General features: G+C 40.1%; 1 protein-coding gene across 2 annotated transcripts in view; it reads left to right on the forward strand.

Moving 5' to 3' along the window:
• Nucleotides 1-1,698: 1,698 nt before the first annotated feature.
• PGM5 (phosphoglucomutase 5) overlaps nucleotides 1,699-26,336 on the forward strand; it is a 68,307-nt gene continuing 43,669 nt past the window's right edge. For both annotated transcript variants that reach the window (XR_010025589.1, XM_063129306.1), the window contains exons 1-6: nucleotides 1,699-2,013; nucleotides 12,426-12,588; nucleotides 14,474-14,620; nucleotides 16,259-16,384; nucleotides 18,060-18,250; nucleotides 20,036-20,190. Coding sequence is in view for 1 of the 2 variants with exons in the window: in XM_063129306.1 (XP_062985376.1) it covers nucleotides 1,753-2,013; nucleotides 12,426-12,588; nucleotides 14,474-14,620; nucleotides 16,259-16,384; nucleotides 18,060-18,250; nucleotides 20,036-20,190 (1,043 nt within the window). In the remaining variant the exon portion in view is untranslated. The remainder of the gene's footprint in view (nucleotides 2,014-12,425; nucleotides 12,589-14,473; nucleotides 14,621-16,258; nucleotides 16,385-18,059; nucleotides 18,251-20,035; nucleotides 20,191-26,336) is intronic.

The raw sequence follows: 26,336 nt of genomic DNA on the forward strand, positions 1-26,336 counted from the left end.
GTCATGGTGTTTCTTTTTTGTTTGTTTTGCTGTGGTCTTGACTGACAGCAGCAACCCAACCAATCAATGGATACAGCTTTCAACATACACAGGATGGGCACAAGGAAAAGGATAATCAGTGCTAGAGTTTGTCATAGGAAGATGAGAATGAGCAAGGAAGGGGCTAAACCCTTTCCTGCCAGATTACTTTGTGTATCCAAAGGACTGTTAGGATGGGGCATGACTGGAAGGATGGCTCCAAATGGAGGCTGCTATTCCAGCCACTATCTGGAAAGTTAAAATGTCAGCTTTGGCAGGCCCAGGCTTCTTGACACATATATACTCAAACAGAAACAAACCCAGGGTTTATTTTCTCCTACGTTTCTTCCTCAACAGGGATACAACAGGAGTAGGAATCATATTTTTGGGTCACTCTGATCTTATTGTCATGCACTCATACTTCCATTTCCTCTTCTGTTCTGTCATATGATGGTAATTCCATGTTCCCCTTGTCTCTGGCACCTCTGGTATCAGCTAGACAGAGTAATACCCCCCCCCCCAGTTGGCTCCCCACAATAGCACAGCAGGGGCAGTGATTTTAAGAGGGTAGAAAAGGAGGGGGGTGGGAATGTATCCTTTTTCATTTTCTTTCTCCTGGGAAAGGCTCTGTCGTCCTGGGAAGATTTCTATTTTCAAACTTAATTTAAAACACACACCCTACCAAACTTCCAGAGATTATTTTCAATTCAAAAATAAATCCATAACATCACTTTAACAATATTTGTAAAATACTGAACTGGGAACCAAGCTATCAACCAAGGCTAAAAGGAGGTCAAAGTGAATCAACCTGCCAAGATTCACAGAACAAGTGCTCAAATGTGGAATAATAGTGCACTGCTGGTGTGGCATGTATGCTGCTTTTGGAAACACGTCGTCCTTTTTTGTTCCTTTGTTTTTCCCTAGGGGTGTAAATAGAAGCAGAGGGTTGTGCCAGTTAAAGTTTTCAGCCCCAGAATAGATGGGTGGTGGTGTTACCTCTTATGTGTCATGTACGGCTGTGATTCGATCATGGAGGAGCCCTCTTTTAGCTTATCCAAAGGGCAATTCCACCAAGCAAAATGAAGCTGTTCCATAAAGGGTTGGGCAGCTTTATACAAAATAGAAAGCTAGAGGGCTGACTGACAGCCAGTATGTGATCCCCTGGAACAAATGTGTTTCACACACAGAGAACCCAGCCTCTAGTTACATCTCTGGCAGCGGACAACAATTCTTAGCTTCTCTTTCCAGGGTTATTATTGGCCGAGGCTGCTGCCGCCGCTTCTGCTGTTTGCAAAAGAGGCTTTGGCAGCCCCCTTTGCGTCCTTGTTCCAAAAGGGCAGTTGGTTTGTTCAGCAAAACATTGTCGAGCGAAGAGAAAGAACGGGGAGAGCAGCTGCGAGGTTCCCAAGCAGAAGAAACCCGCCTTCTCCCCTTGGATTCGTGAGGCGAAATTTTATCCGCGAGTGATAAAAAAAACACGCGCCACGCCAGTTATAGGACGCCTGTCGGATTAGGCGGGAAAGAGGCGCTGTGGGGCCAGAACTCCCGAGCATCCGGTGCTGCGATTTCTGTGAGGAGGAGGAGGAGGAGGAGGAGTGGGCGGGGCGGGGATCTCGCCCCCTTTCCCATGTGAGGCGCCCAGAACAGAAAGTTCACAGCGAGGGGAAAAGAAGTGAAGCCAGGGGGGCTCCAAGCGGCTGAGAGCCCTGCCACGGGAGAGGTCGCCGCAGCGCCATGGAGGGGAGCCCCATCCCGGTGCTCACCGTGCAGACGGTCCCGTACGAGGACCAGAAGCCGACGGGCGGCGGGGGGCTGAGGAGGCCCACGGCCGTCTTCGAGAGCCAGCGCAACTACCTGCCCAACTTCGTGCAGAGCGTGCTCTCTTCCATTGACCTGCGCGACCGCCAAGGCTGCACCATGGTGGTGGGCAGCGACGGCAGGTACTTCAGCCGGACGGCCATCGAGGTGGTGGTGCAGATGGCGGCGGCGAACGGGGTAAGGGCGACACCCCTCTGCGCGCCTGCATGCTCGCGCGCCCTTGAATGCGCACTGGTGGCTTCCTCACAGTCTGGGTGGGTCGGCGGCGGGTTGCTTTGGTCACCCTTCTAATGCCTAGTGTTTATGGAGGAAGATGAGAGGGGAGGATATCCTTCTAATCCACTTTAGGAATCATGAGTACAGAACCAGAGGAAGGCAGTTACTGTGGATGAAGTCACACCGAAGTGATGTGAGCTCGTGTGTGTGCGTGTATGTGGCTGTTGATGCTTCCAGGCTGGCTTTGTGCAGCTCTATGCGCCCCACACTTGTCCTTACGCGCTGCTTAAATACCATGTACCGCACATCCTGTACTACTGCCATCTATTGCTCCCCTTCGCTGGACTCCTATATTCTCGCACCCCACCCCGCCCGTTATCTACTGTGATTCTTCCTTGATATCCTGCCTACTCTCCAATAGACGAAACAGTTGTTGCAATCATACCCTACTTGTGGGTTTCCCACAGGCAGATGGTTGGCCACTTTGTGAAGAGGATGCTAGACTAGAGAGACCTTTATTTGATCCAACATGGCTCTTTTTACATTCTTATGAAATTAGTGACACTCATTTTATGGTCATGTCAATGAGCAGCTCCTTGTTAGTGGGATAGAGAGCAAATAGTGTGAAAGAATTGATTCCATGGTGTCTGCTGGTTGGCATGTTTCATTGTTTTTTTTTGGAAAAGCTCTAATTTCAATCTGTAGGTTTTCCCTGAAGCCCATGTTAAAATAACATTTAGATACAATAAATTTGTATATATCTCATTGAGTCATACTGAACCAAGTTGCAATGCCTGTGTTGGCAAGGAAAGTTGCTAGCTCCAGAATCAAAGCAGGAGTGCTGGTATTCTTCTTGCAGAGTACAGATGCAGCTGAATGTTATTCTCCAATATTCGTTACAAACCTACTGCACTCACCATCAAAATGTACATTTTACATAGGGGAAGGAGGCAGTTAATACTTATTCTCAAGTATTTCTCTCCTGTGCTGTACTATTGTTTTTCTCTTATCCACCCTTACTGTGGACACTAAATTCCTGTACAATATATTGCTCTTATCTTACCCACCATGTACTATATAATCTTTCCTTTACCTCTCACATGTGAACCGTCTTGTATCCTCTCCACTGCACCCATGTAGGGTAAACCCACCCATCCACACTTTCCCTCCCATTTGGCCACTATAATCCAGCTCACTAATTTTCTCAGATGTCACATCACCATGTCTTGATCCCCCTGGATAGTTTACACATACTCCTATGTAAAAGCTGCAGTACCTATTTCCTCACTTTGCTTCTGTGTTTCACCCTGCCATCCACTGCATCTTCCATACGTACCAATCTACTCAGGGTCTTTATCCATTTTGCCCACTTTAGTCTAACATACCACCTCATTCTAACATACCACCTTATTCATTACTCTCAATAATTGAATCCCACTGTTCTGTAACAGAGATTGCAAAATTGACTGTCTTGAGCCCTGATATCCCTTGCCCATATATCCTACCTTTTAAGTTTCTAAATACTTTTATCACCATGATTTCTTAAAGAGAAAGGGCATTTGGGGGCTGTTTTCCAGGTGAAAAGTTGCAGATTCCCAAAACACAGTTACTTTAATTTTTTCCAAGCTGCCTAATGGAACCACTCTTCATGCCTGAAAGCCTATTCAGAAGGAAAATGAAGGCAGACACATATATGTGTAGGCTGTTAATACTGAAGATTCTCAGGAATGAAATATGAAGTACTGATGTATTACGGCAAGGTTACAAGTTTAAGTGGCATAGCAATTTTCAATATGCCAGGAATGTATTTATCATGATTATTTTTAATGCCCAAGACTGGAGTCCTCATCTCATCATAATCTCTCTTTTTTTTTTTAGAGAACCATATTTATGCTTAAGACTAACAAATTTGCCTGCCCCTTTACTAGGCTACCAAAGATCAATAAAATTGAAGAGAGGTTAATTCAATAAAATTCAATAAAATTGAAGTAGAATTACTGTAAGGGGGTGATGGAGATAGACCTACTTTGGAAAAGAAATGTTGAAATGGGTAACATTTGTTGACCCTCTTCCAAAGCCTCCTTCCCTCTCCCAGGGATCTCAGCTGATTGCTCACTACCAGAGTTCCAAAAAACCCTTCTCCTTTGTGCTTCTGTCAGAAAGTGGCCACCTAGACTAGACATTAACTCAGTTTGCTTCATAACCCCAAGTTGGACTAGGGGCATGTCTAAACCAGGGAAGGGAGGGGGGAGGATCTTGCGATATTCTGATCGCGAGATCTTCTTGTTTGTCCAAACACACATGCGACATCCTCGAAGGAAGGCGGGATGTTGCACCCGCCATTTTCTTTTTCTTTTTTTTTACAGATGGATGAGCGCATGTGCATTCCAATGAAAAGTGAGTTATATATAAAAAAGCATCTGCTCCCCCCCCCTCGATAGGCACGGAGCAACTGAAGAGCTCCGTGCCCTATGCCCGGTTCCCGCCTCCTCACGTTTACTCGTGAGGAGGCGGGACGAAGCTGGGACGGGCGCTCACACTTTCCGCTGTCTTGGGACAATCCCAAGACCACGGGAAGAATCAGGCTAAAAGCCGTCCCATTTATCCCGGGGAAATGGAGGGATCATCCCTCACTGCCTGTGGGATCCCTTGTGCATCATGTGGATGCACAGCAATGATCCCGGGATAAGGACTAGTGTAGACCTGCCCTAGCTTTATCAAGGAGGCATAAGCTGACATTATTATGGGAGGTGGTCCATTGCAGAGGGCAGGATAAGCAAGATCAAACAGGCAACAGTTAGCAGAATGTCCAAGACTGATCTGAACTACCCCAGGAAATTTTCTTTCTTTTTTATAAAGCTCTCAGCTTATCAGAAGAGTTGGGAACCAACTGGATTTGAGAGGTCTTTGGAGAAAGAGGGAAGGGTGGGAAATTTGTACTGCTTCTTGAACCTTCTTTTTGGAACTGTACCTGACAGTCTTTCTGGTAGGATATAATGCTCTTTCACACACACCATGTATTTCACCCAACAGATTCCTTCTTTGTCCCTTTCTATAGCTTAAACTTGTCTTGTTCCTTACAACATCAGATCCATGGTCTTTTCTTTGTTATGATGTTTTTGAGCACCAGATAGAAGTGCTCCAAGTTGGAGAACTCCCTCTCATCTGATACTACAACAAAACTTCTGCTCCCCTACAAGGTCTGCTTAAACAGTAAAATCACTCTGCCTGTAGATTGTTTTTTGTGGTGTCTTATGGCTAATGAGTCCTAGATACTAGTTCATCACAACTGGAAGTTATGATACCACAATGATTTTATTAACATTCCAGTGACTTAACTTGACAAGCACATTTTTGCTTGATGTCATCATAATTTCAGAGTTGATTTCCCCCACCCCAGCAATTAAATGCTCATTGTATATATGTGCCTATTTTGTCATGTATCAAAAGCTTTTTTTCCTCCAATCTGATCTTATTGCTGATCTTCCTCCAATCTGATCTTGTTATTCTTAATTGATATAAGAAAAAGAAATTGGTTAAATCTAATGTCACACTAGCAGACATCTGCTAATGCAGTGGGACTTTCCCCATCTCTCCTCCCTCCTGCAGTCTTCTGCATCACTTGAAAATCTCTAGAAGTTTCAGAGGGCTGCAGGGGAGAAGAAGGGGAAATCACCCTCCCTCCCGTTTCTGCTGATGGAACGGCTTACATCAGTGGAATTACATTGTTGGATACAACCCAGTATGTGCAACTGAAACAACAACAACAACAACCTGCCCACATCTAGCATATTCTTATAACTAAAATATGGGGAAGGGCTGATGCTTACTGGTAGAAAACAGGCTTTGCATGCAAAAGGTTCCAGGCTCAATGCCAGATAGTCTGGGTGAAGAGCCGCTGTCAGCCAGTGTAGACAGTTCTGAGCAAGATGGACTGATGATCTTACTTGGTATAAGGCAGCAGCCTAACTATTACTGTCTATTTAGTGCACTATGCCGCTCAGTTATAATGAGGAAAATGTATGAAGGCCATAGTAAAGGATAAGAAAGCAAAGACGCGGCAGTGTCTGAGATGTAGAGCTCCATCCGATGAGCATTTTATTGCACGCTCGTTACTGGGCACTCACAGAGTTTGCTCAGGTCCCTCACATGACATCGTCTGCCTCCCGCACCCCTTCTGCCCCTTCTGGCTTTTCTTGCGTGACAAAAAAAAACCCTCGTATTTTTAAACACGGAATTGCTGCTCTCTCCTGCTGTGTGCAGGAGAAGCAGCACGATTAGAACAGCGGACTGAATGGGCCTCGTGCTTGTTGTGTACTTCCTCTTTTGAAAGAGGAAGTAACTGAGGAACGAAAATATGGGTGGAAAAGTGACGGTGGAGAGCGTGTTTCCCCCTGGTGTGATGGAGCTTGTAATCTGCTGGTCTACATGTGTTATCAAGCTTAATTGATTCAAACGTGAGAGATTACCATTTACAGAATTTCTTGTAAATGATTCTAGATAATCATTTGAAACTGTACAGCTGCCTTGACTGAAAGTGTGTTGGCAAAACATTGGAGGTAGCTGTTCTTTATGCTTTGTTCAAAGTCATGGTCTTTGTCTAAGAGAGATGTGAAATATGACATGACTTGCGAGAGGTAATAAAGTACACACTCTTAAGTGAGTACAATGTGTTATTATTTTTGAGTTCTTCAAAATAATTGGGAATCAGAAATGTGATGTTAGAAATCTGTTTGTTATGCGTTAATTGTAAACTGATAATAAATGGGAGGCTATTTCATTTTCCAATGAAGGTTTATTAAATGTGAAGACAATTTTAGGAGTCAGCTATATTTCTAGGAAACATGGGTCAGTTTGTTTTTAAGACCAAACATGCATCATTTAAAATGGCAAGTGATGTGAATGTGTGTGAGTTGTGACTTTTAAAGCCCCAAGCAGTGTCGCCTGGCATGCTTGAGAGATTGGCTGTACTCCTATGGCCTTTGCAATATCTACAAGCCTATTTATACGTTAATAAATAGGACAGGGTACAGCCCTCCTGGGAGTCTTCTACTTCAGAATGCGATGTAGGATTATACCAGCTTTCGCCAACCTGGGGCCTGCCAGAGATTTGGACTACAACTCACATCAGTCACAGCCAGAAGGGTTGAACATGGACGATGGGAACTGTAGTCTATAAAATACAGAGGACACCAGAATGGGGAAAACTGGTTTATTCATTAAATGTTTCTTCATGTGAAGAAAACTCAGAGCAATAGACTCTACTTAACCCAAAACTAGTGACATTTATGATATATGTTCTCCACAGCATCTTTTGGTTAAATCCAACATCATATTAGTGGATATCTGTTAGGGCAATGTTAGGGCAATGGGACTTTCTACCTTTCTTTCCCTCCTTGCAGCCTTCTGTGCCACCTAAAAATCTGTTCCAAACAATATTAAATAAAAACATATAAATTAATGTAACAGGAAATCTATAGAGAATGATAAAAAATCAGCACCATCGATCAAGTTAAAACCTTCTTAGATAGCATCTTGCAAACCCTGAGACATAAGTTGTTCACCTGACACCAGCAACACATCAAATTCAGTGCCAAACAACCCTCAATTACTAAATACTACCTCTTTAGTATGCCCATCTTATTTTCTCTTGAGCTTGATTTCTGTATATTGCTCAGTGTGCACAAATATTTTGTTGCTCAACCACAGAACCTTCCTCACTCATTCTTCTCCAAACATTTGCTGTTCTGAAACACATCCAACGGGAATACATGGACACAACCTTATTGTTTGCATTAACTTGGAAAAGTATGGCTGGCTTGGGGAATGCCGTGAATCATAGGACTTTTTTCTGTCAAAACATACATAGGATTGCACCTTTATTTCCCTTTTGCATATGAAATGTTGATTAAATGCTGTTCCACAGATGGGATCAAAACTTGAGTTGTTGCTGTGGGTGGCAAGCTTTATTCATGTTTTTCTATTATTTTTATGGGAAAGACAACAGACATTGTAAATATGTGTTTCTGCCACAAGAAATGCACTGTGTACGAGCAAACAGTTGGCAAGACTAACAGAGAGCTTGTGGCAATCTGTCAAAAAATCCAGTATATTTTCTCCACCCTTTTAGTACAATTTGGCAGAAAGGATTGAGGGAAGACAAAACTGTAATAATCTAGAGGCAAGTGGCATGATTTCAAAAGCAGCTTCACAGACAGAAAAGAGGCCATAAAAGGATAAAAACCACTCCAAAACAATTCATGTTATAATTTAAAAAATTTTTTTAATCAGCTGTAGGTTCTTGGAAAGAATTAGAGATGCCTGCAAAGTTCTTCAAGCTTGGGCTTAGTACAAACTTCTGGGGCTTATAAAAGCTTGTCTCATAGGAGAGGTGAGCTTTACAAGCCCCTAAATTCTTTTCTGGCTCAGATTAAGAACTGAGCCGGAAAAGAATTCCCAGTTTACCCAGCCAGCCATTCCAAACACCTTCCTTTTAATTACCTCCAGCAGGAGCAGCAGTGATGATGGCACTCTAGCTGCAGAAAGAGAAAGAAGGAGATCAGGTATCTCCTTCCTTTTCCTTTGTCATGCATAGTTGGTGGAAAGGCCCCAATGGTCCTTGGGACATGTAGTTTTTCCAATGGTTAGTGCTACACCCTTGGGGGAAAACAACTACTCTGAAGAGCCACTGAGATCTCCTCTCTTCCTGCCATGTTAGGAGCATGCCAGAGAGGGATGAATGGAGAGAGTTGACCTCCTTCCCGTAATAATGACCACTTAGAGATATCTTTTGATATGATAAGCTGTATATAAAACGATTAAACAAATGAAATGAAATAAATAATAAATGGCTGGACCACTGCCACTGCTGCTCTTCCTTTTGCACCACCTGCTAAGTTTAATTTAAAGGGGTTTGGAAGATCAGGGTGGCTGAGTGGGAGGGCAACTTCTGAAGTCAGATTGGATTGGAAACAAGCTGAACTCTTTCCCCAAAAGCAATAATAATAATAATAATAATAATAATAATAATAATAAATCATCTGCCTTTTCCCCAATACTGGGATGCAATTGGGCTAGGGTGAACTTGTCTGTCACTAAACATAATGATGTCACTCACTACTATCACATTAAAAAAAACCTTTAAAATGGGAAGTTATTGTTTGAAAGTGCTCTGAGTACACCTAATTCCCACATAGGATGGCTAGCTTTTGTTTTACCTATGTCCATTTAGCAAACGATGGGTGGGAATTAATATATCAACTGTCAGGTTTCAGTAACTGGAATCTGGAATTGGACTTGTTCCATATTACATTTCAAAGCTTGCTTACATGGTCTCTTATCCTGTTACAACACCTAGTTATCTCACTTCAGCTTTAGATTTGTTTACACAATTAAAGGCAAACTGATGGTCAAATTCAGTTCAATGCTAATCTTTGCTCATGCTTCCAATTTCTCTGCCTGGTATGTTAAGTTTTTATTGTTGTCTAGGGAAGAAAAACAGTTTGATTGGGCTTTCTCCTGGATGAGCTTTGATTTGTTCATCAGCAACAAAACAAAAAAGAAATAAAACAGACTGGTTTACACAACACAGAGGGGAAATAAGCCACTGTAATGGCTTATAATGATTGGTGCTATATAATTAATGGTGCTATATAAATAAATAATAATAATAATAAATCTCCTCCCTGTGCTGGGTGGGTGGGGATTTGCGTAATTAACCCTGGCTGTATGGCTTGTCGGGTCATGCGAACTGGACAGGGTAGCTTATTCCCGTGGTTTATTTTTCTTGACTATGCCACCTTGAGAACTCAAGGCTTTGTTGTTGGGTTGTTGAGGGTGGTTAAGCCACTTTATGGAAAATGCGCTGCGTTTAGACAACCACGATAACCCATGGTTCAGCAACACCCTTCACTGAGTGGTTTAGGTTGTTGTGTGAACCCATGAGTTCTGGGTGGCTTGTTCCTGTGGGTAACTAGTCATCCTGCCTGGGTTTGTACAACATGACAAGCTGTTCTACGAAGTTCTATTGTTTGTCTTTAATTTTGAACTTCTCGTGGTCTTGTTCCTGCTTACTGCTTTCCCTAATTTTTCAGTATGTCCCCATCTGCAACTTTTGTTCCTCTTCTTTGCTTTATGCTTTTGTATGGTCAGGAGTTGTTGAAAATAGTTGGGAAAAAGTTTCAGTTCCATCTTGTTCACAAGAGCCTGGGATTATTTACCCTTACATATCATGCTGTTGTTGACTTTTCTACCAGTATGAAGACTGGGATCATAACAGAATTGTTGTTATGTCTCTGAAGGTCTCATTGCATTCCAGCTACTGATAAGACGAATACCCTGGGGGGTGACTATGCATACTCTAGAAGTGAGAGGGAGTTAAAAATGGAATTCTTATGATCTCTTGACATTCAGCACCATCGTTTACTTTTAAGGGACACTGGGATTTTACATGAGGGGAGAGAAAAAACCGACTTTGCAGAGAGCATTTTAAAATTGTATTTTATGTTATGGTTTATACTGTTGTTTTATACTTTGAATGGTTTTAATTTTTGTGAACCGCCCAGAGAGCTCCAGCTATTGGGCGGTATAGAAATGTAATAAATAAATAAATAAATAAATACACATGTCCCATTCCTTCATATTGCCTTCATCAATTTTTAAATGCCTCCCTTAAATTTAAGATTTTTTGTTTTCTGTGCATCTTTCCTCCTCCTGTTGATTTGTATTATAATACCAGATAAATTAATAGTGTGTTTGACTCTGAAGTTATTTCTATATTAAGCTAAAACAATAGTTGAGCAAAGCTGTGAAATTATAATACTCTCAGTGGCCTTTTCCTTATTGCCAAACACATTGAGTCAATGGTAGGGTGACCATATGAAAAGGCAAACAGGCTCCTGTATCTTTAACAGTTGTGTAGAAAAGGGAATTTCAGCAGGTGTCATTTGTATGCATACAGCATCTGGTAAAATTCCCTCTTCATCATAGCAGTTAAAACTGCAGGAGCCCTGCCCTCTTTTGTATCTGGTCAAGAGGGCAGGGATCCTGCAGCTTTTACTGTTGTGATAAAGAGGGGAATTTTACCAGGTGTTGCATGCATACAAATGACACCTGCTGGAATTCCCTTTGATACACAACTGTTAAAGATGCAAGTGCCCTGTCCTCCTTTCTATATGGTCACCCTAATGAATGGTTAGGAACAGTACCCTGACATTTTGTCATGTTGTAAGAATGGAGTGGGACTTCCTGTATTTGAACAGTCTTGTTTCACACTACTTTTGGCAAGTGCAACCTAGCAGACCAAAGTGTTCTGAAATGCACTGTACTCCTGGCCTTTATTTTTAACACAGAAATTTGACTCGGGGAAAGCTACAGGTCCTAGCAATCCGTCATCTCTTTGATCCAGCTGAAAGGCCACTGTGAAAGGCAGTTGCTGTCTGTTCTCTCTCATGACAGTTAAAGATCTAAGCTTACAGTTGAATTCACATGTTTCAGATTCTTTCATCTTCATGGGGACTGGCTGATTTCCATCCAGTGTTACCTGTGCATCTGAAATAGTTACGGGGCCTAATCATGACTCTTAACTGGTGACAGGTTGTTAGTATGGTCATACCAAGTATGATCGCACATGGTTTTCTGTGTATGCAAGGGATCAGTTCTTTCTCACTGACCGGGATAGCTGACAGATTTTTCTTAATAACGTCAGGTTCTTAGTTATGTATCTGCATTTTAGAGCACTACATAAAGTTAAATGGTTTTTCTGAAATGTCTATAGTTTAAATAATGACTTGACAGAGTTAATAAAATTATGTAAGCTACATTGAAATTTGTTTTTCTGGTGTTTGTTTGTTTGTTTATTTTTACTCTGCTAGGCTTTCATTTAAGAAACCGTTTAAGATTTGTAGCCCATTTTATGACACACATAGTTTCATGCCAAAAGCCATGATCAACTCTAGTCTTGCACAACAAGTAGTGAGGGTTCCAGGTGAGCACTGAGATGTGAATGCAAAAGTACATTCACATGCATATTTGCATACATCAGCTACATATTCATAAAACCCATTTTTGCATGTAGACCTCCCTTGCTGAATCAGACTGATCAACTTTAAACCATTGTCCTCTTAACTATGTCATGCATAATGGGTTAGTTTTCTTTTAAAAAATTGTCTAATCCTTTAAATATTGTCTGTCTAGGTCTTGGACTTTAAGCAATATAGTTCTGTTTGGAACCAAGCTGTCTTTTTGTTGTAAAATAAATAAATAAATAAATAAATAAATAATATATCAGTATGATTGAGCAAATTTACATCACTGAGTAAATCAACCCCATATCAACCAAATGTGATTTTCTTTCTTTTGTCTTGCTTGTGTAGATTGGAAGATTGGTTATTGGTCAGAATGGCATCTTATCCACCCCCGCTGTGTCATGCATTATCAGAAAGGTCAAAGCAGCTGGAGGGATTATTCTGACAGCTAGTCACTGTCCTGGAGGACCTGGAGGAGAATTTGGAGTTAAGTTTAATGTTGCCAATGGAGGTTAGTATTTCTATGATATATCTTATAAAAAATATGAATTGTGGCTTTCTTAAAGGCAAATTGAAAGGAAAAGGAGCTTGCCTATAATCATAGACTTTCTATAAGTTGCTTAAAATTTCAATAAGATGTTTCTACATTTTCCTAAATTGTAATAGATAGTTGGTAGTATCTAAGCTTCCCTGTGTGCTACCAGAACCCATCACTCATACAGTGGGGAGCTAATGGTTCTAAAATCAAGCTGAAACAAGATGAAATGCTCATTTATGGAATTTATTTATCAGCAGAGCGTGCAGGAGGAAGCTTTATTGACCTGTCCTGATCCGGAAACAAGCATTTCCTCTTGTTTCTGGAGTTGAATTTTAGAGCCACTAGCTCTTTGTTGCAGCGGTTCCCACATGCTCAACCGATCAAGCGGGAGCACAGCAGCAGTATTTGATACTACCCACAATATTTTATAGTCCTAGGTTCTCAGTATCCAAAAGGCTTGGAGTCTGCCAGCATCTTTTCAGATATTTAAAAACATATAAGTATGTTTGTTTATTTAGTGTCTTTTGTACATATTATGGAACTTATTATTGTGTGGGCCCATTTTTACCCATATGGAGGACCCTTGGATGGCTACTGAGAGGGTTGCTTTGCCATATTGTAGAAGCTTGATACAAGATCTTAGAAAACCCAAGGTTCAGCTGTAGTTTATGTAGTTAATGAATTTATATCCTGCTTTCCATAGCAGCTCAATTTCATGCAGGTCATTTCATGCATAACAACTGGTGATCCTGGATATAGATGTGTATTGTCATTCAGAGCAATAGGCACATCCAGCTAGCTCGGTAGGGGTCAGAGAAACACTGTGGTGCCAACGGAGATGTGCATCTGAGTCATAGTAAAGTGTGTATGTGGCTCTGTCTTGCTGGATCATTTACTTTTTCAATTAAAGTTTCTTTGAATAGATGTGTTTTCTTAGTTCCATGCACTGTTGCTGAGACATTAAAACCAAAAGACTTAATTTGTCTTCTTAGGAGATTGAAGTCCATAGCAGTGCCAAAACAGACATTACTTTAAAGGCATAAGTAGTAGCTACATCTTTAAAAAAAAAAATCTAGAGAAGGTGCAGGGCCCCCAATATGGATCAGGAACCTAGCATTAAGGTAGGTTTTTAAAATAAATATTTCTGGATTGTGGGGGTAGACCTACAATTTATATTTAAAATTGTGATCCATTTCTATTTTGCAATAGAAACTGCAGGTGTCCGTCCCCCCATTCTGATTGGGCGCATATTAGGGGGAAAGGGTTAAAGTCAGGGGCCCTGCACCTATTCTAGAGTAAAAATGAAAGGGAAAAAAAGATGTAGTTGCTAACTATGTGTTTAAGGTAATGTTGTTTTTGGCCTTTAGGATGTTGACCCAGTAGATTTCAGGACAGTTATAATCAGAGGCATGCCAGAGTCCACAAATATCTGTCTATTTATTTATTTATTACATTTATATCCTGCCTTTTTCTCTCCAAGGAACACAAGGCAGCATACATAATCTCCTCTCTATTGTATCCTCACAACCACCACCCTGTGAGGTAGGTTGTTGGGCTGAGGTCTGTGACTGGCCCAAAGTCACCCAGTGAGCTTCCATGGCCGAGTGGGGACTAGAACCTGGATCTCCCAATTCCCAGTCCAGCACTTTAGCCACTACACCACACTGGCTCTCTGTTATAGAACTTGCACATACTGCTGATATGTGTTTGTACTACTTTAAGTCCACATTGTGTTCTGTTATAAAACTATGTCAAATCTACACTGTTATCAAGAGAAAAGACTTCATATTTACTCCAGCAGTTTTTCTGGACTTGTTCAAGTTAACAATATTTTGATTATTTGTATGTATATCTTCAGGACCAGCTCCAGATGCTGTTTCTGATAAAATCTACCAGATCAGCAAAACTCTTGAAGAATATGCCATTTGTTCGGACCTGAGAATTGACTTATCTCGACTAGGAAGACAAGAATTTGATCTGGAGAACAAATTCAAGCCTTTTCGGGGTACTGTATTATTTTTCATAGTGTGGGTCTCAAAGTTATTATTTTCATATTTTGAAAAGCAAAATATTAAGGCTGCACTCCTATACCAACTTATACGGGAGTAAGTCCTGTGGAAGTTAATAGGACTTTTGAATATTGCATTGCAAAAGCATTAAATTACTGACTGGTATTGTAGTGTGTTGGAGTAGAGATTGGAACTCCTCAGTGGGAATTGTGATCTTGCCACATTTTGAATTGCTGTCTCCGAGCCATTTGGCTTTTGCAACAACAGAGTTAGAATCTAGGCCCATCATATCTTTAAGAATATTTTCCCCCATGATAAGTTGAGGAATTTAGAGAATGTTTAGTATAACCTCTACCATTTTGAAGCTGACTTTACTCAGGCTATGACTTCCATGCGGCCCAGCCCACTAATTGGTTGTGTTACTCTTTTATTATTATTATTATTATTATTATTATTATTATTATTATTATTTATTTATTTATTTATATAGCACCATCAATGTACATGGTGCTGTACAGAGTAAAACAGTAAATAGCAAGACCCTGCCGCATAGGCTTACATTCTAATAAAATCATAATAAAACAATAAGGAGGGGAAGAGAATGCAAACAGGCACAGGGTAGGGTAAACAGGCACTGGGTAGGGTAAAACTAACAGTATAAAGTCAGAACAAAATCATACTTCATATATCATATATCATACTTCCCCAACCTGGCACCCTTCAGATGTGTTGGTATACAATTTCTATCATCCTCAGATGAAGATGAGTTTTGTGGTCTAGAAGGCACCAGCTTGTAGAAAGTTGCCCTATATTGTTTTCGTAGTTCATGTTAGCCTTGCACTCCAGCTTTAGTTTTATGTTCTACAACTTTTTTTTTACTCTATTGAATTTTGTTGAGGGTGAGATCTTTTGTTGTTGTGTTACTGTAGGCACATGACTACATTGTCTGGTGTGTTTTTACAGCTGTTATTTTGATTTAATGTTGCTATTATAGTAAGCATTTCTACATTCTACTGTTTTTATCTTGTTTTATTTATTTGTTGTGTACCAACTTGGGTGACAGATTTTGAAAAGCAATAAAGTAATTTTTTAAAGATATAAAAATGATCCAACAAAAATTAAGCACTAAGTCCAATTTAATATGATGGAAAAGATGTAAGCATGTGTTTAACTCTTTTACAGAAATCAATGGGACTTTTATTATTAATGTTGGCTGGATTGTGCTCCTTATGAATTCTGGCTGGAACCTGGATGCCATTTCAACTCTTTTGGAAGTTGTTGTTCTGTTTAATACTATCCAGCATTATACAGCTGATCAATTTACTGATCTCTGTGTCCCCATCTGTATGACACAGGATCTTCCTTAATTATGAAACCTTCCTTGGTCTTAAGTTCACATACATGACATTTACTTACTACCAGAATATCTGAAAAGTTGACATAGTAGAGAATCTAACACTATCTGACAATATTAAGAATGTATTTGTGGGCTTTTGTTGCTGTTTGATGGGTGATCTTTGCCTGAGGCATTGTGGGGTCCTTAGATCCCACATTGTCTGTGAAACAGATTTTCAATTATTCAAAGATAAAATACATTGACTGACAAGACATTTCTTTGACCTTTATATGCACAGTTGAGATAATAGACTCTGTGGAAGTCTACCTCAATCTTCTGCGGACTGTCTTTGACTTCAGTGGCATAAGAGGCTTGCTGACAGGGCCAAATCAACTTAAGATCAGAATTGATGCTATGAATGGAGGTAAGAAGAGCTATTTTTGATGGCTAGGTAGCTACTGCACAATAATTTAGCCTGCAGCCCTAAACATCCTTGCTAGAGAGTAAGCCCAATTAAATACAGTTGGAGTTACTTCCAAGTAAAAATGAGTGTGATTGCACTGTTAGTGTTTACAAGTAAAATGTTCAAACTGTTTCACATCTATTATTCAAGTAATGTTTCATACAACCTCTTAAGGTGACATAGTATTACTATCCACATGGTAAGGGTGGAGTCAGAGATAGAGAGGTAGTTGTGTATGTAATATCTCCTAGTAAGTTCATAGCAGTGGTATAATTTGAGGAAGTTGAACTTTACACAACAATCAGATATTTCTTCAGTTGAAAATTAAAGCATTATTTATTTATTACATTTCTATACCACTCAATAGCCAAAGCTCTCTAGGCGGTTCACAAAAGTTAAAATCAAGTACAACAGCATGATAAAATATAATATATATATTTTTAAAGTTTATAGCTACAATTTAAAACCAAAGTAAAAGCCAGCTGCAATGTAAAGTTCTAAAAATACAACAACACATTTAAAACAACAAAAACTAAAGGGCTAAAATACCTGGGAGAATAAAAAGGTCTTCATTTGCCACCGAAAAGACTACAGTGTAGATGCCAGGTGAGCCTCTCTGAGTGGGGCATTCCACAACTGGAGTGCCACGATTGAAAGGCCCTTTTCTTAGTAACCAACCACCTCATTTCATTTGGCATGGCCCCACAAAGGAGGGCCTCTGCAAGTGATCTTAGGTTCTGGGCAGCTATATATGGGAGGAGATGATCCTTCAGTTAACCTGGGCAAAAGCAGACTGGAAGCTAGTGCAGATTGCAAAGCACTGGTGTAATATGTTCATATCAATCAGTCCCTGTTAATAGTCTCACTGGCCTCTTTTAGACCAGCTGAAGTTTCCGGACTATTTTCAAAGGCAGCCCTACGTATAACACATTGCAGTAACTCAGATGAGAGATTACCAGAGCATGATTAACTGTAGCTAGGCTATCTCTGTCCAGATAGGATCAAAGTTGGTGTATCAGCTTAAGCTGATAAAAGTTGTCCCACTCCATTCAGGCCACCTGTGCTTCCAATGACAATACTGGGTTGAAGAGCACCTCCAAACTACAAACCTGCTCCTTTAGGAGACATATAACTCTCTCAAGAACAGATTGAATTTCACTTAGCTGAGCTAATTTATATTGAGATAGCCCTGATAAAGAGCAGAATGCACAGGGCACTTACTGTTTCAATAAACTTTTTAAGTTTGTATAGCTTTGTTCTCTGCATATAATAAATACCTTTGGTGCTCTAATGTTCTGGAGTAAGGGCAGTGCTTAAAATCAGGGGTTTCTGGTAAGCCTAGGTGCAGGCCTGTAATCCCCCTTTAATGAGTGTAGATTCATTAGGTGGAATCATGTAGAAATGTTCAGCACAGTTGTGGATTGCTGTGTTCTCTGCTATATTCTCAATCTGAAAGGGCCACTACAGCATTCAATAGAAATTTTGTTTTGAATCTTCTTTGATAACCTGTAGTGGTGGGCATGATATCCTATTTAATATAAATTGATTCCATTTCTCTTATATAATTGGAGGATGTTTGTTACGGACATGAATTCAAAGGTAGTTTCTAAACTGGAAGGTAAAATTCTTTTTGCAGTGATGGGACCCTATGTCCGGAGAATTCTGTGTGATGAATTAGGAGCCCCTGCCAATTCTGCAGTTGACTGTGTTCCTCTGGAGGATTTTGGTGGCCAGTATCCGGATCCAAATCTGACATATGCAACTTCCTTGCTGGAAGCGATGAAAGGAGGAGAGTATGGATTTGGAGCTGCTTTTGATGCTGATGGTGTAAGTATTTGGGGAAGATTACATTTGGTGGCTAAAGAGTTGTCTTAATTGGTTCAGTTACTTTCAGGAAGGGGTTTTCAAATGAATATCCTGCTTTCATTTAAACTCAGAAGAAATTGAAAGTTTAGCTTCCTGTTGTATCCTTGAAAATCTCTCTGGATTTTGACTCAATTTGTCAGGCATTACTCAGTGCTGAAATATTTAAAGTTTCAAAAGGTGCTATTTGGTTGCCTTTATAGGGCCAGCCTTAGAACTTCCAATTTACAGGTGAAAACTGTGAACCTGACTTCTTACTGTTTTAAGTGAAAAATATTTCACGAAATGGTATTTTCTACAAAGCAGTTGACTTCAGTGTGGTTTACACATGGAATCCCACATGGAATTCATCAAGTGTGACAAACACACATACATCTGTTTTGTTAAAATCCAAATATGAGCTTGAAGGATGGAGTCATGAGTTAGGAATAGGTGATGGGCTGGCAAATGAAAAGCTGGCAAAACATGGATTGATTACATGCATCTGGTATGTACCACTGCCATTTTGAATATGCAATTCTGATCAGCCCAATTGGATGTTGCGCTGTGACATCTGAACCCATTCACTGTGGGTTAATTGGGAGTTAAATAACCCAAAGTTAACCTAATCACTAATTGTAGGTTAACTTTGGGTTGTTTAATAGCAGCATGCATGTCATATGTACCATTATGTGAGAACCAGGTCATAGTGTCAGACTGATATGTCAACAGTTTGGGCATACAAGTCTAGCTGTGGAAATCTCAACCAAAACCTACTTTCATTTTCATTTCATCTTGCATTCTTCATAGCCATTGTCTGTAACATTTCAAACATTTTCTGCAATCTAGAAGCCTTTTCAAATATAACTAAACTAAAGAAACCAGGAAGAAAGGAAGACTAAAAGCTTGTATAAAGGTTGCTTTTTCCTTTTTAAGAAAAGGGATATGTGGAAATGTTACTTTTGTGAGCATATTTTAAGCTCCTTTGTTGCTAAGGATGCAGATCTTTTCATTCAAGGTTGCACTTTCATTTCAGGGAACCCAGTACTGAGTTTGGTATTGTGATAAATGCAGTTCTTGCCCTCTCCCTTTCCTAGCTAGTTTCTGTTCCTTTCCTTACTGAGTAGATCTTCAGGACAACCATTTTGCCTGATGGATAGAAGATTTCTGGGGCTTGATCTGTTTCACTACAAGACCCAAAATAGAGAGAGAAGGAGCAGTTGATAACCTCACTCATTGCTAGCAGGTCTAAGTGAGGGTCTCTGCAGTTCAAAATTTATCTCTCAGACCCTGATAAAAAGACACAGATAAAAGCTTTACTGGTTTAAAGGTCCCTTTTTTCTGGTCTAGCATAGTACTACCACTTAAACGCTATGGAAAGCAATAGATATATCACCATCCTTCATAAAAGGGTATGTTTTGGAGACGAAAAGGAGATGGTATAAGTCTAGGAATGCAAAACCTGTTACAAGTAATGTTTGCTCTGATTTAAGATCTTCCCAAATCTATTCAGGCCAATTATAATTCTCCATGAGCCTAATCAGTGAAAGGATTGTGCAGGAAACACATATCTCAGTGCCACGAGACTGACTGGAGCCATGGAACAATTCTGGGCCTCCCTCTTGCTGGATTGCACAGGGGGTGTGGGGAGGAAGAGAGAGCTCAACTGGGAGATGACTTATTTTGCAGAAGGTTGAGGGTGAGCTGCTCTACTTAGTTTCTCTCTCTCCTGCTTCCTCCCGCCCCAATGTATTTTCTTTTCTCTTCCAGGACCGCTATATGATCCTAGGTCAAAATGGATTTTTTGTGAACCCTTCTGATTCGCTGGCCATTATTGCTGCCAATCTCTCCTGCATTCCATATTTCCGTCAGATGGCTGTGCGAGGGTTTGGTAGGAGTATGCCTACCAGTACTGCACTGGACAGGTAACGGGACAAGATTCACTGGTATGATAATACATCAAAGCTCATGAGTGAAGTTTGGTCGCTTATTACTAGAGTGTCAACAACAGCACAAGAAGCTAATTGGAAGAATAGCTCCCAGAATAAGGACTGAAATAGTCAGATGGGGTCTTGAAGAAGAGTTGGCATGCCCCCTTATTTAAAATCTGAAACTGCAATTTCATTGTAATAAGTATTTCAAATTGCCATGAATGTCTTCTGCCTGCAGTTTATAGGCAGGACAAGTAATTATTGTTCAAATATTTGGCCATCATCCTTCAGGTGAACTGTGCTTGATGGAAATCTGGCAGGACTGAAAAAGAGGCTAGAAATAACCTTTATACTTTCCGTTTTGCAGCTGTTGCCCAGATCAATCTCCTATTCACTTCTTTTGATTTTCAACATATATGAGTATATACAGAATTTTAACTCAACAAGATTTCTGTTCAGATTGCCTTCTTGCTTTTGCTAAGATATATTGGAAATGATGCAAGGACAGTCTGTCTCATAATATTTCAGAAATCTTCTGGGTTAGAACAATATTTTAATCAGCATTTCCCTATGATATTCTGATGGCCTCATTATTATTCTTTTTAAAAAGAAGAAACCAAAACCAAACGGCTGGATAAACAAAATGATGGTTTTTTTATGTTCAAAACTCTAGGTTGTATTCAATGATCAGCAGAACTTCAATGTTTTTTTTCCTAACTTCTTTATAAATACATTGACTCCATGAAACCTGCATACTAATTTTGTATACATCAATCTCTGAAAATACTGTCTGAAGCAGGATTTTTCTATTGTGTAAGATAATATGAGTTCTGTTGTGGCTAGGATATAAAAAGAAAAATGCAAATCAGCATCTAGATGTGAATGTGTAAGGCAGTGCTTGTCTATCTTAAACATGCTTTATGGGACAATAGACTTTAAAATGGTGCTATATAAATAAATAATAATAATAAATGTTCCATTTTTTTATTTAATCTGGTGACTCTTCTAAAAGAACTACTGCAATTAGTTTAACAATCTTGCTTCTCATCAGAGTGAAGCACCAGACAAAATGGTGTGCATGTGACTGAACAAGTATGTTAAAGATAAGCCTTTGTCCCTCTTATGAATTCTGAAGATATCATTCTCTAGTTAGTTCATTATGTGAACAATTCCTCTCATGGAAATGTTGCTGCTAGTACTTTGGTTCACCAGGACAACCTCTAAGCACTTCAGTACATTTCAACACCTTCAGTGAATATTGTCTAGTCATAAAAGCTCTCTGGGAATGCCAGTTTTAGCTACAGTGTTGCCATCCTGGTTTGAAGTAAATGTTTTCTGTTCAAGTATTCAGTGGAGTTGAATGAAAAAATGTCTGGTTAAGGAAAATCATCTGTATAAACCAATTCTAGATTCCATCTTATCAGTCCTTTTGCTTTGTTACAAAAACTATTTATCCAAGGTGATTTGAAGAAGGAAAAGCATCTACCTTTCATCTGATTTGAGGTGTATTTCTTCTTTATACATTACTTTCCAGATAAGCTGGAAGAGCTAACTTGCATTTCAGTGTTATGCTCTGTAATGCTTACAATTTCCTCACTTGTTAAGCATTCATTGTTGTATGTATTCTGGCTATTTAGCTAGCATGCCAATGACCGCTTTCTGCTGCCTTTGATTCTGGATATTGGTGACTAGGTGTTTCATGTAACGTTTACTTAGATGTTTCACTGGATAAGCCAACTGTACTTTTGGCGGCCTGTCTACAGTCTCATTATCATAGCTTGTAATGATGAGTACATTCCTTCATGCCACGGTCACAACAGTCCATATTTCTTATGTGTACAGGATTTTCTTCTCTTCTTTAGGAGATTAGTTTTCTGCCAAGCATATTAATGGCTGCTCTATTTCAGCCAAGAACCCTCTGTAGATAGCAGCTGTGAATGAATAACCTGTCAGAATCAAGGGATAATATTTGGAGGTTGGAGCTGCTCTTGAATAGAGGAACAGGCACTGCTTTGTAGATTTCTTCTTAATGTTGGTTCTCATGTCAATTGATAGCAGCTAAGAATTATCTGTAGAGTACATGGTGTCCCCAGATCTTTTTCAGAGGTGCTTAGACTGTAGCAGCCTAGATTTTCCCCCCAAGTCATCTTGTTTTTTTAATTTATCATGAATTTGCTGTAAAGACCATTGAACTGAATGCCTCAAAGTGGGTCATTTTCAATGGTATTGTCCCAGGTAAACAACAGAACAGAATCCCTTTTTCAGTTAATACACAAGAATAGCACTTAAAAGTATTTCTTCATTTGAGTTATTTCAACTCTGCCTAATATAGGGTGACCATATGAAAAGGAGGACAGGGCTCTTGTATCTTTAACAGTTGCATAGAAAAGGGAATTTCAGCAGGTGTCATTTGCATATATAGAGAACCTGGTGAAATTCCCTCTTCAGCACAACAGTTAAAGCTGCAGGAGCTATACTGCAGCCAGATTTAAAAGAGGGCAGGGCACCTGCAGCTTTAACTGTTGTGAGGAGGAGGGACTTTCACCAGGTTCCCCATATATACAAATGACACCTGCTGAAATTCCCTTTTCAGTACAACTGTTAAAGATGCAGGAGCCTTGTCCTTTTCATATGGTCACTCTAAGGGCCTAATATGCTATATTAAAGCTACAGCCATTACTAGAGATTGTCAGATGTACTTGTTATGTAATATATTTTTTCACAGGCATTAATGCTAGTAGTGAAATAACATCAATGATAATTTAAACACTCTTGATTGTGCATATGATCTGTTTTCATTATAAATGTACATGAACACCTTTGATTTGAAAATAGTCGCTGACATACCACCATAAGCTAAAATACTGCTATAAATCAACTGCTATGTCCTCAATAGAGGAATAATCCTTAAAGAAGGAAGTAGAGCTCCCAGAAACCTGGGGGACACCACATCAAGCACTGGCACCAGACCAGGAGGGGCCTGGGCCTTCAGGGGAAACAGCTCCAGGTCCTTCCCTGACAGGGGGCGGGGACTCAGGAACAGAGGCTGAGCAACCCCCTGACCCCCAGGAACATCGTCGCTTCAAGCAACAAGCCAGTAGGCCTCCTGTAAGCAGGAATGCTCGTTTGCAAAAAATGGCCTCCTCAGGAGAAAGCAACTGCTGTTGAGTAGGGCTCTGGGCAGAGAGCTCTAATGAACAGCAGCTGAGCCTGGTGGGGCTCAGCAGCCTTTGTGAATAAAAGCCAGCAGTGAGAGCTTGTTGGTAACAATCTCTCACCAGCTTCTCCTGGTTCTGCCTTGTTCTCATGTGTGATGACCATGGACTCCTGCTTGACTCTGCTACTGGATTATGTATGTATTGGACTGCCTAACTGTGTTTGACCCTTTGCTTGTTTAACCACTCCTGCTTTGCCCAACTCTATATCTTGAACCGATTGCCTGTGTCTTGACCCTGTGCCTGTTATCTGAACCACTTCTGCATTTGCCTGAACTTCCTTGAACTGAAAACCTTGTCTGCTGGAATATTGGTCTGGATTATTACTTGGCCTTGTGGTCAGCTCTATAGCTAAGACTGCTGCAGCCAATGAAGGATAACTACAGTGCTTGTTGATGGAAACAGAACTTTCAGGAATAAAATGCCTGGTATAACAGTAGTATTATAATTATTATGGGTAGGAAACCATCCATATGCTCAGTAAGGAGATGTTTTCTCTCTCGTCTGGTTTGGACAAACATCATATCACCCCCTTCTATTCTTTTGTAATGTGTGGTGAGTTCTTCTTCGTGGTCTCTATGCATCACACATATATTCTTCCTCCCAAAAGTTTTTCCAGTACAAGGAAGGGAAACCCTCACCTTCTTGTACATTCTTTTGCTGTTCTTCATATGTTTTCAGTCTATGCATTCAAAAAGCATTAAAAGAATTAAAACATAGCCCTATTTGCTTTCTTACAACTCACTGCTGTGTAGTTTAGTCACTTTCAATCTGAAGGAAAATCACTTTGGAGTCAAGTTGACTAGACCTGAAGCTGCTTGCAAGTTGTTGAGGAGGTCCACTGGTAGGGAGGGCTTCTCATAGGTTGCTGCTTGAAGGTTGAGGTACTTAAATTGGTAGGCTGATTGATGGCGATATTCCTAGTGTGACTCTGGTCCATAGATTACAAAGAAAGTTGTACAAGAGTGAATGTTTTTTAAATTACTCATTCATTCCACTTCTAGCAACAAAACTCAGAAGTAGAGCCCTCATCAGTTATTTTGACACTGTAAACTTTGGATTTGGTAGACGGGGAATGGCTAGGTCATGACAGAAAATAATTGTTCTCTTTCAGTATGTATTTACATTGTTCATCTTGCCATGCGTATTTATTTTTCACCAGGCCGCTAGTCAAAAATGGGACTTGCCCACGCTGTAGTGCAGTCACTTGTATGGCACGGCCTTTTGGGCTTACATTGTTAGAATTATTTTACTTATTTCTGAACTCGGTATAGGAACTGACTATATTATGTATCTGGACAAGTGGACTTTGCCCCATGAAGCTTATTCCAGAATATATTTATCAATCTTTAAGGTGCAGCAAGATTCTTCAATATTTTTGTGACATGTCAGAAAAAACAGCTGGTGCATACCTTAACCAGTCTATAAACAAACAAAAAATGTATATATATTTCTGACAAAAAGAGAAGGTGTGACAGGATATGTGCTTGACAATAGGCAGTAATGGAATGCCAAATTCCACATGTTTCAGCTGCTGAGAAGAGGTTCAAATACCTCTTAGCACAGGGTGTAACAGCCCTGTGATGCAGAACATAAAGGGCTTGTCAACACTATATTATCTTGGAACAGGCCCAGTATATTTCATGGGCTTACTTTACAGTGAGTAATTGTAAAATACATTGGAAATGGAATCATAACCACCATTTCATTGTTGTTCCTGGAACTGATGGGTTAAAAGCATTATGTTTTCAGTTAAGTGCTGAGAAAATGAATATGTTCCAAATCAATTGACCCGGAAGGAGCAGAATAACCTTTAAAAAAAGGTTAACCTAGGTAGTGCACAGTCCTCTTCCTCGCTTTCCACAGGAACCCTGCAGAGTCAGGCACCAGAGCTATTGTTGATGTGCAGTGCATGTGTGTGCAATTCCACACAATAGGAACTAGGAGCTATGAGCCAAGTGCTTTTGTTTTTGGAAAGCTGCTGCCAAATCACAAATCTTTGTTGAAAATGCTTGAATTTTCTCGCTGTTTTTCCCACATGTTCTTTCTGTCTGCCCTTAATTTGAAGAAACCATGTGCATGATGTTTCAAAGGCTGACAACTGCTTATGCTGGTTTTATTGAAGCCTTTTGATGGTTTTTTGGGGGGAGTGGGTGGGGAGAACATAGGGGAAATACCTCTTGAAGGCTTTAGTAGAGCGTTTTTTGAGGGAAAAGTCAGAGTCCAGTACTGAAATTCACACTGGTAGATAAAGGGGGATAATTTTAATCTATGCTTTCTTGAACTTCTTAGAAGGGAGGGTAAGATTAAAAATGTGATAGAAAACATATACAACCATAATGGTAACAGTCGATCATTATATCAGCTGTGATCCTTCTTCATACATGAAATTATAGACAGCCTGTTGCTCTTGTAACAACAGAACTTCAAGATTGCTGTCACATAGACCCTCGTTCAGATGACTCGCGCCACGGTGCTTAAGCTTTTTAAACTATACATTATGGCTTAGTGTGTTGTGTGAACCATGAATTAGTGTGTTGTGTGAACTATTCCTAACCATGGTAGCTACATAACCATGGTTTAAACACACTCACTAATCATTTGCTGAAATGGGTTAGCGTCCTAACCGTGGCTTAGTGTGTTGTCTGAACAGGGTTAGTGTGTTGTCTGAACAGAGTGTACGTATGTATTTAGCACTTAAATCCCACTTTTCCTCAGGAGAACTCAAGGTGGTTGGCAACAAGAATAAAAACACAAATTAACAAATTTGAAGCATCAATTAAAATCTAGCACTTAAACATCAAAACACTATAAGCAAGCAGCAGGAATTAACACAATACTGCAGTAATGAAAATGGTTTAAAATCCAGAGAGAGATCAAACCAGTTCAATAAAACTGATTTACAACCCGAAATCTTCTTAAACA

Source organism: Elgaria multicarinata, chromosome 6 (assembly GCF_023053635.1).
Source record: "Elgaria multicarinata webbii isolate HBS135686 ecotype San Diego chromosome 6, rElgMul1.1.pri, whole genome shotgun sequence".
Taxonomy (NCBI): domain Eukaryota; kingdom Metazoa; phylum Chordata; class Lepidosauria; order Squamata; family Anguidae; genus Elgaria; species Elgaria multicarinata.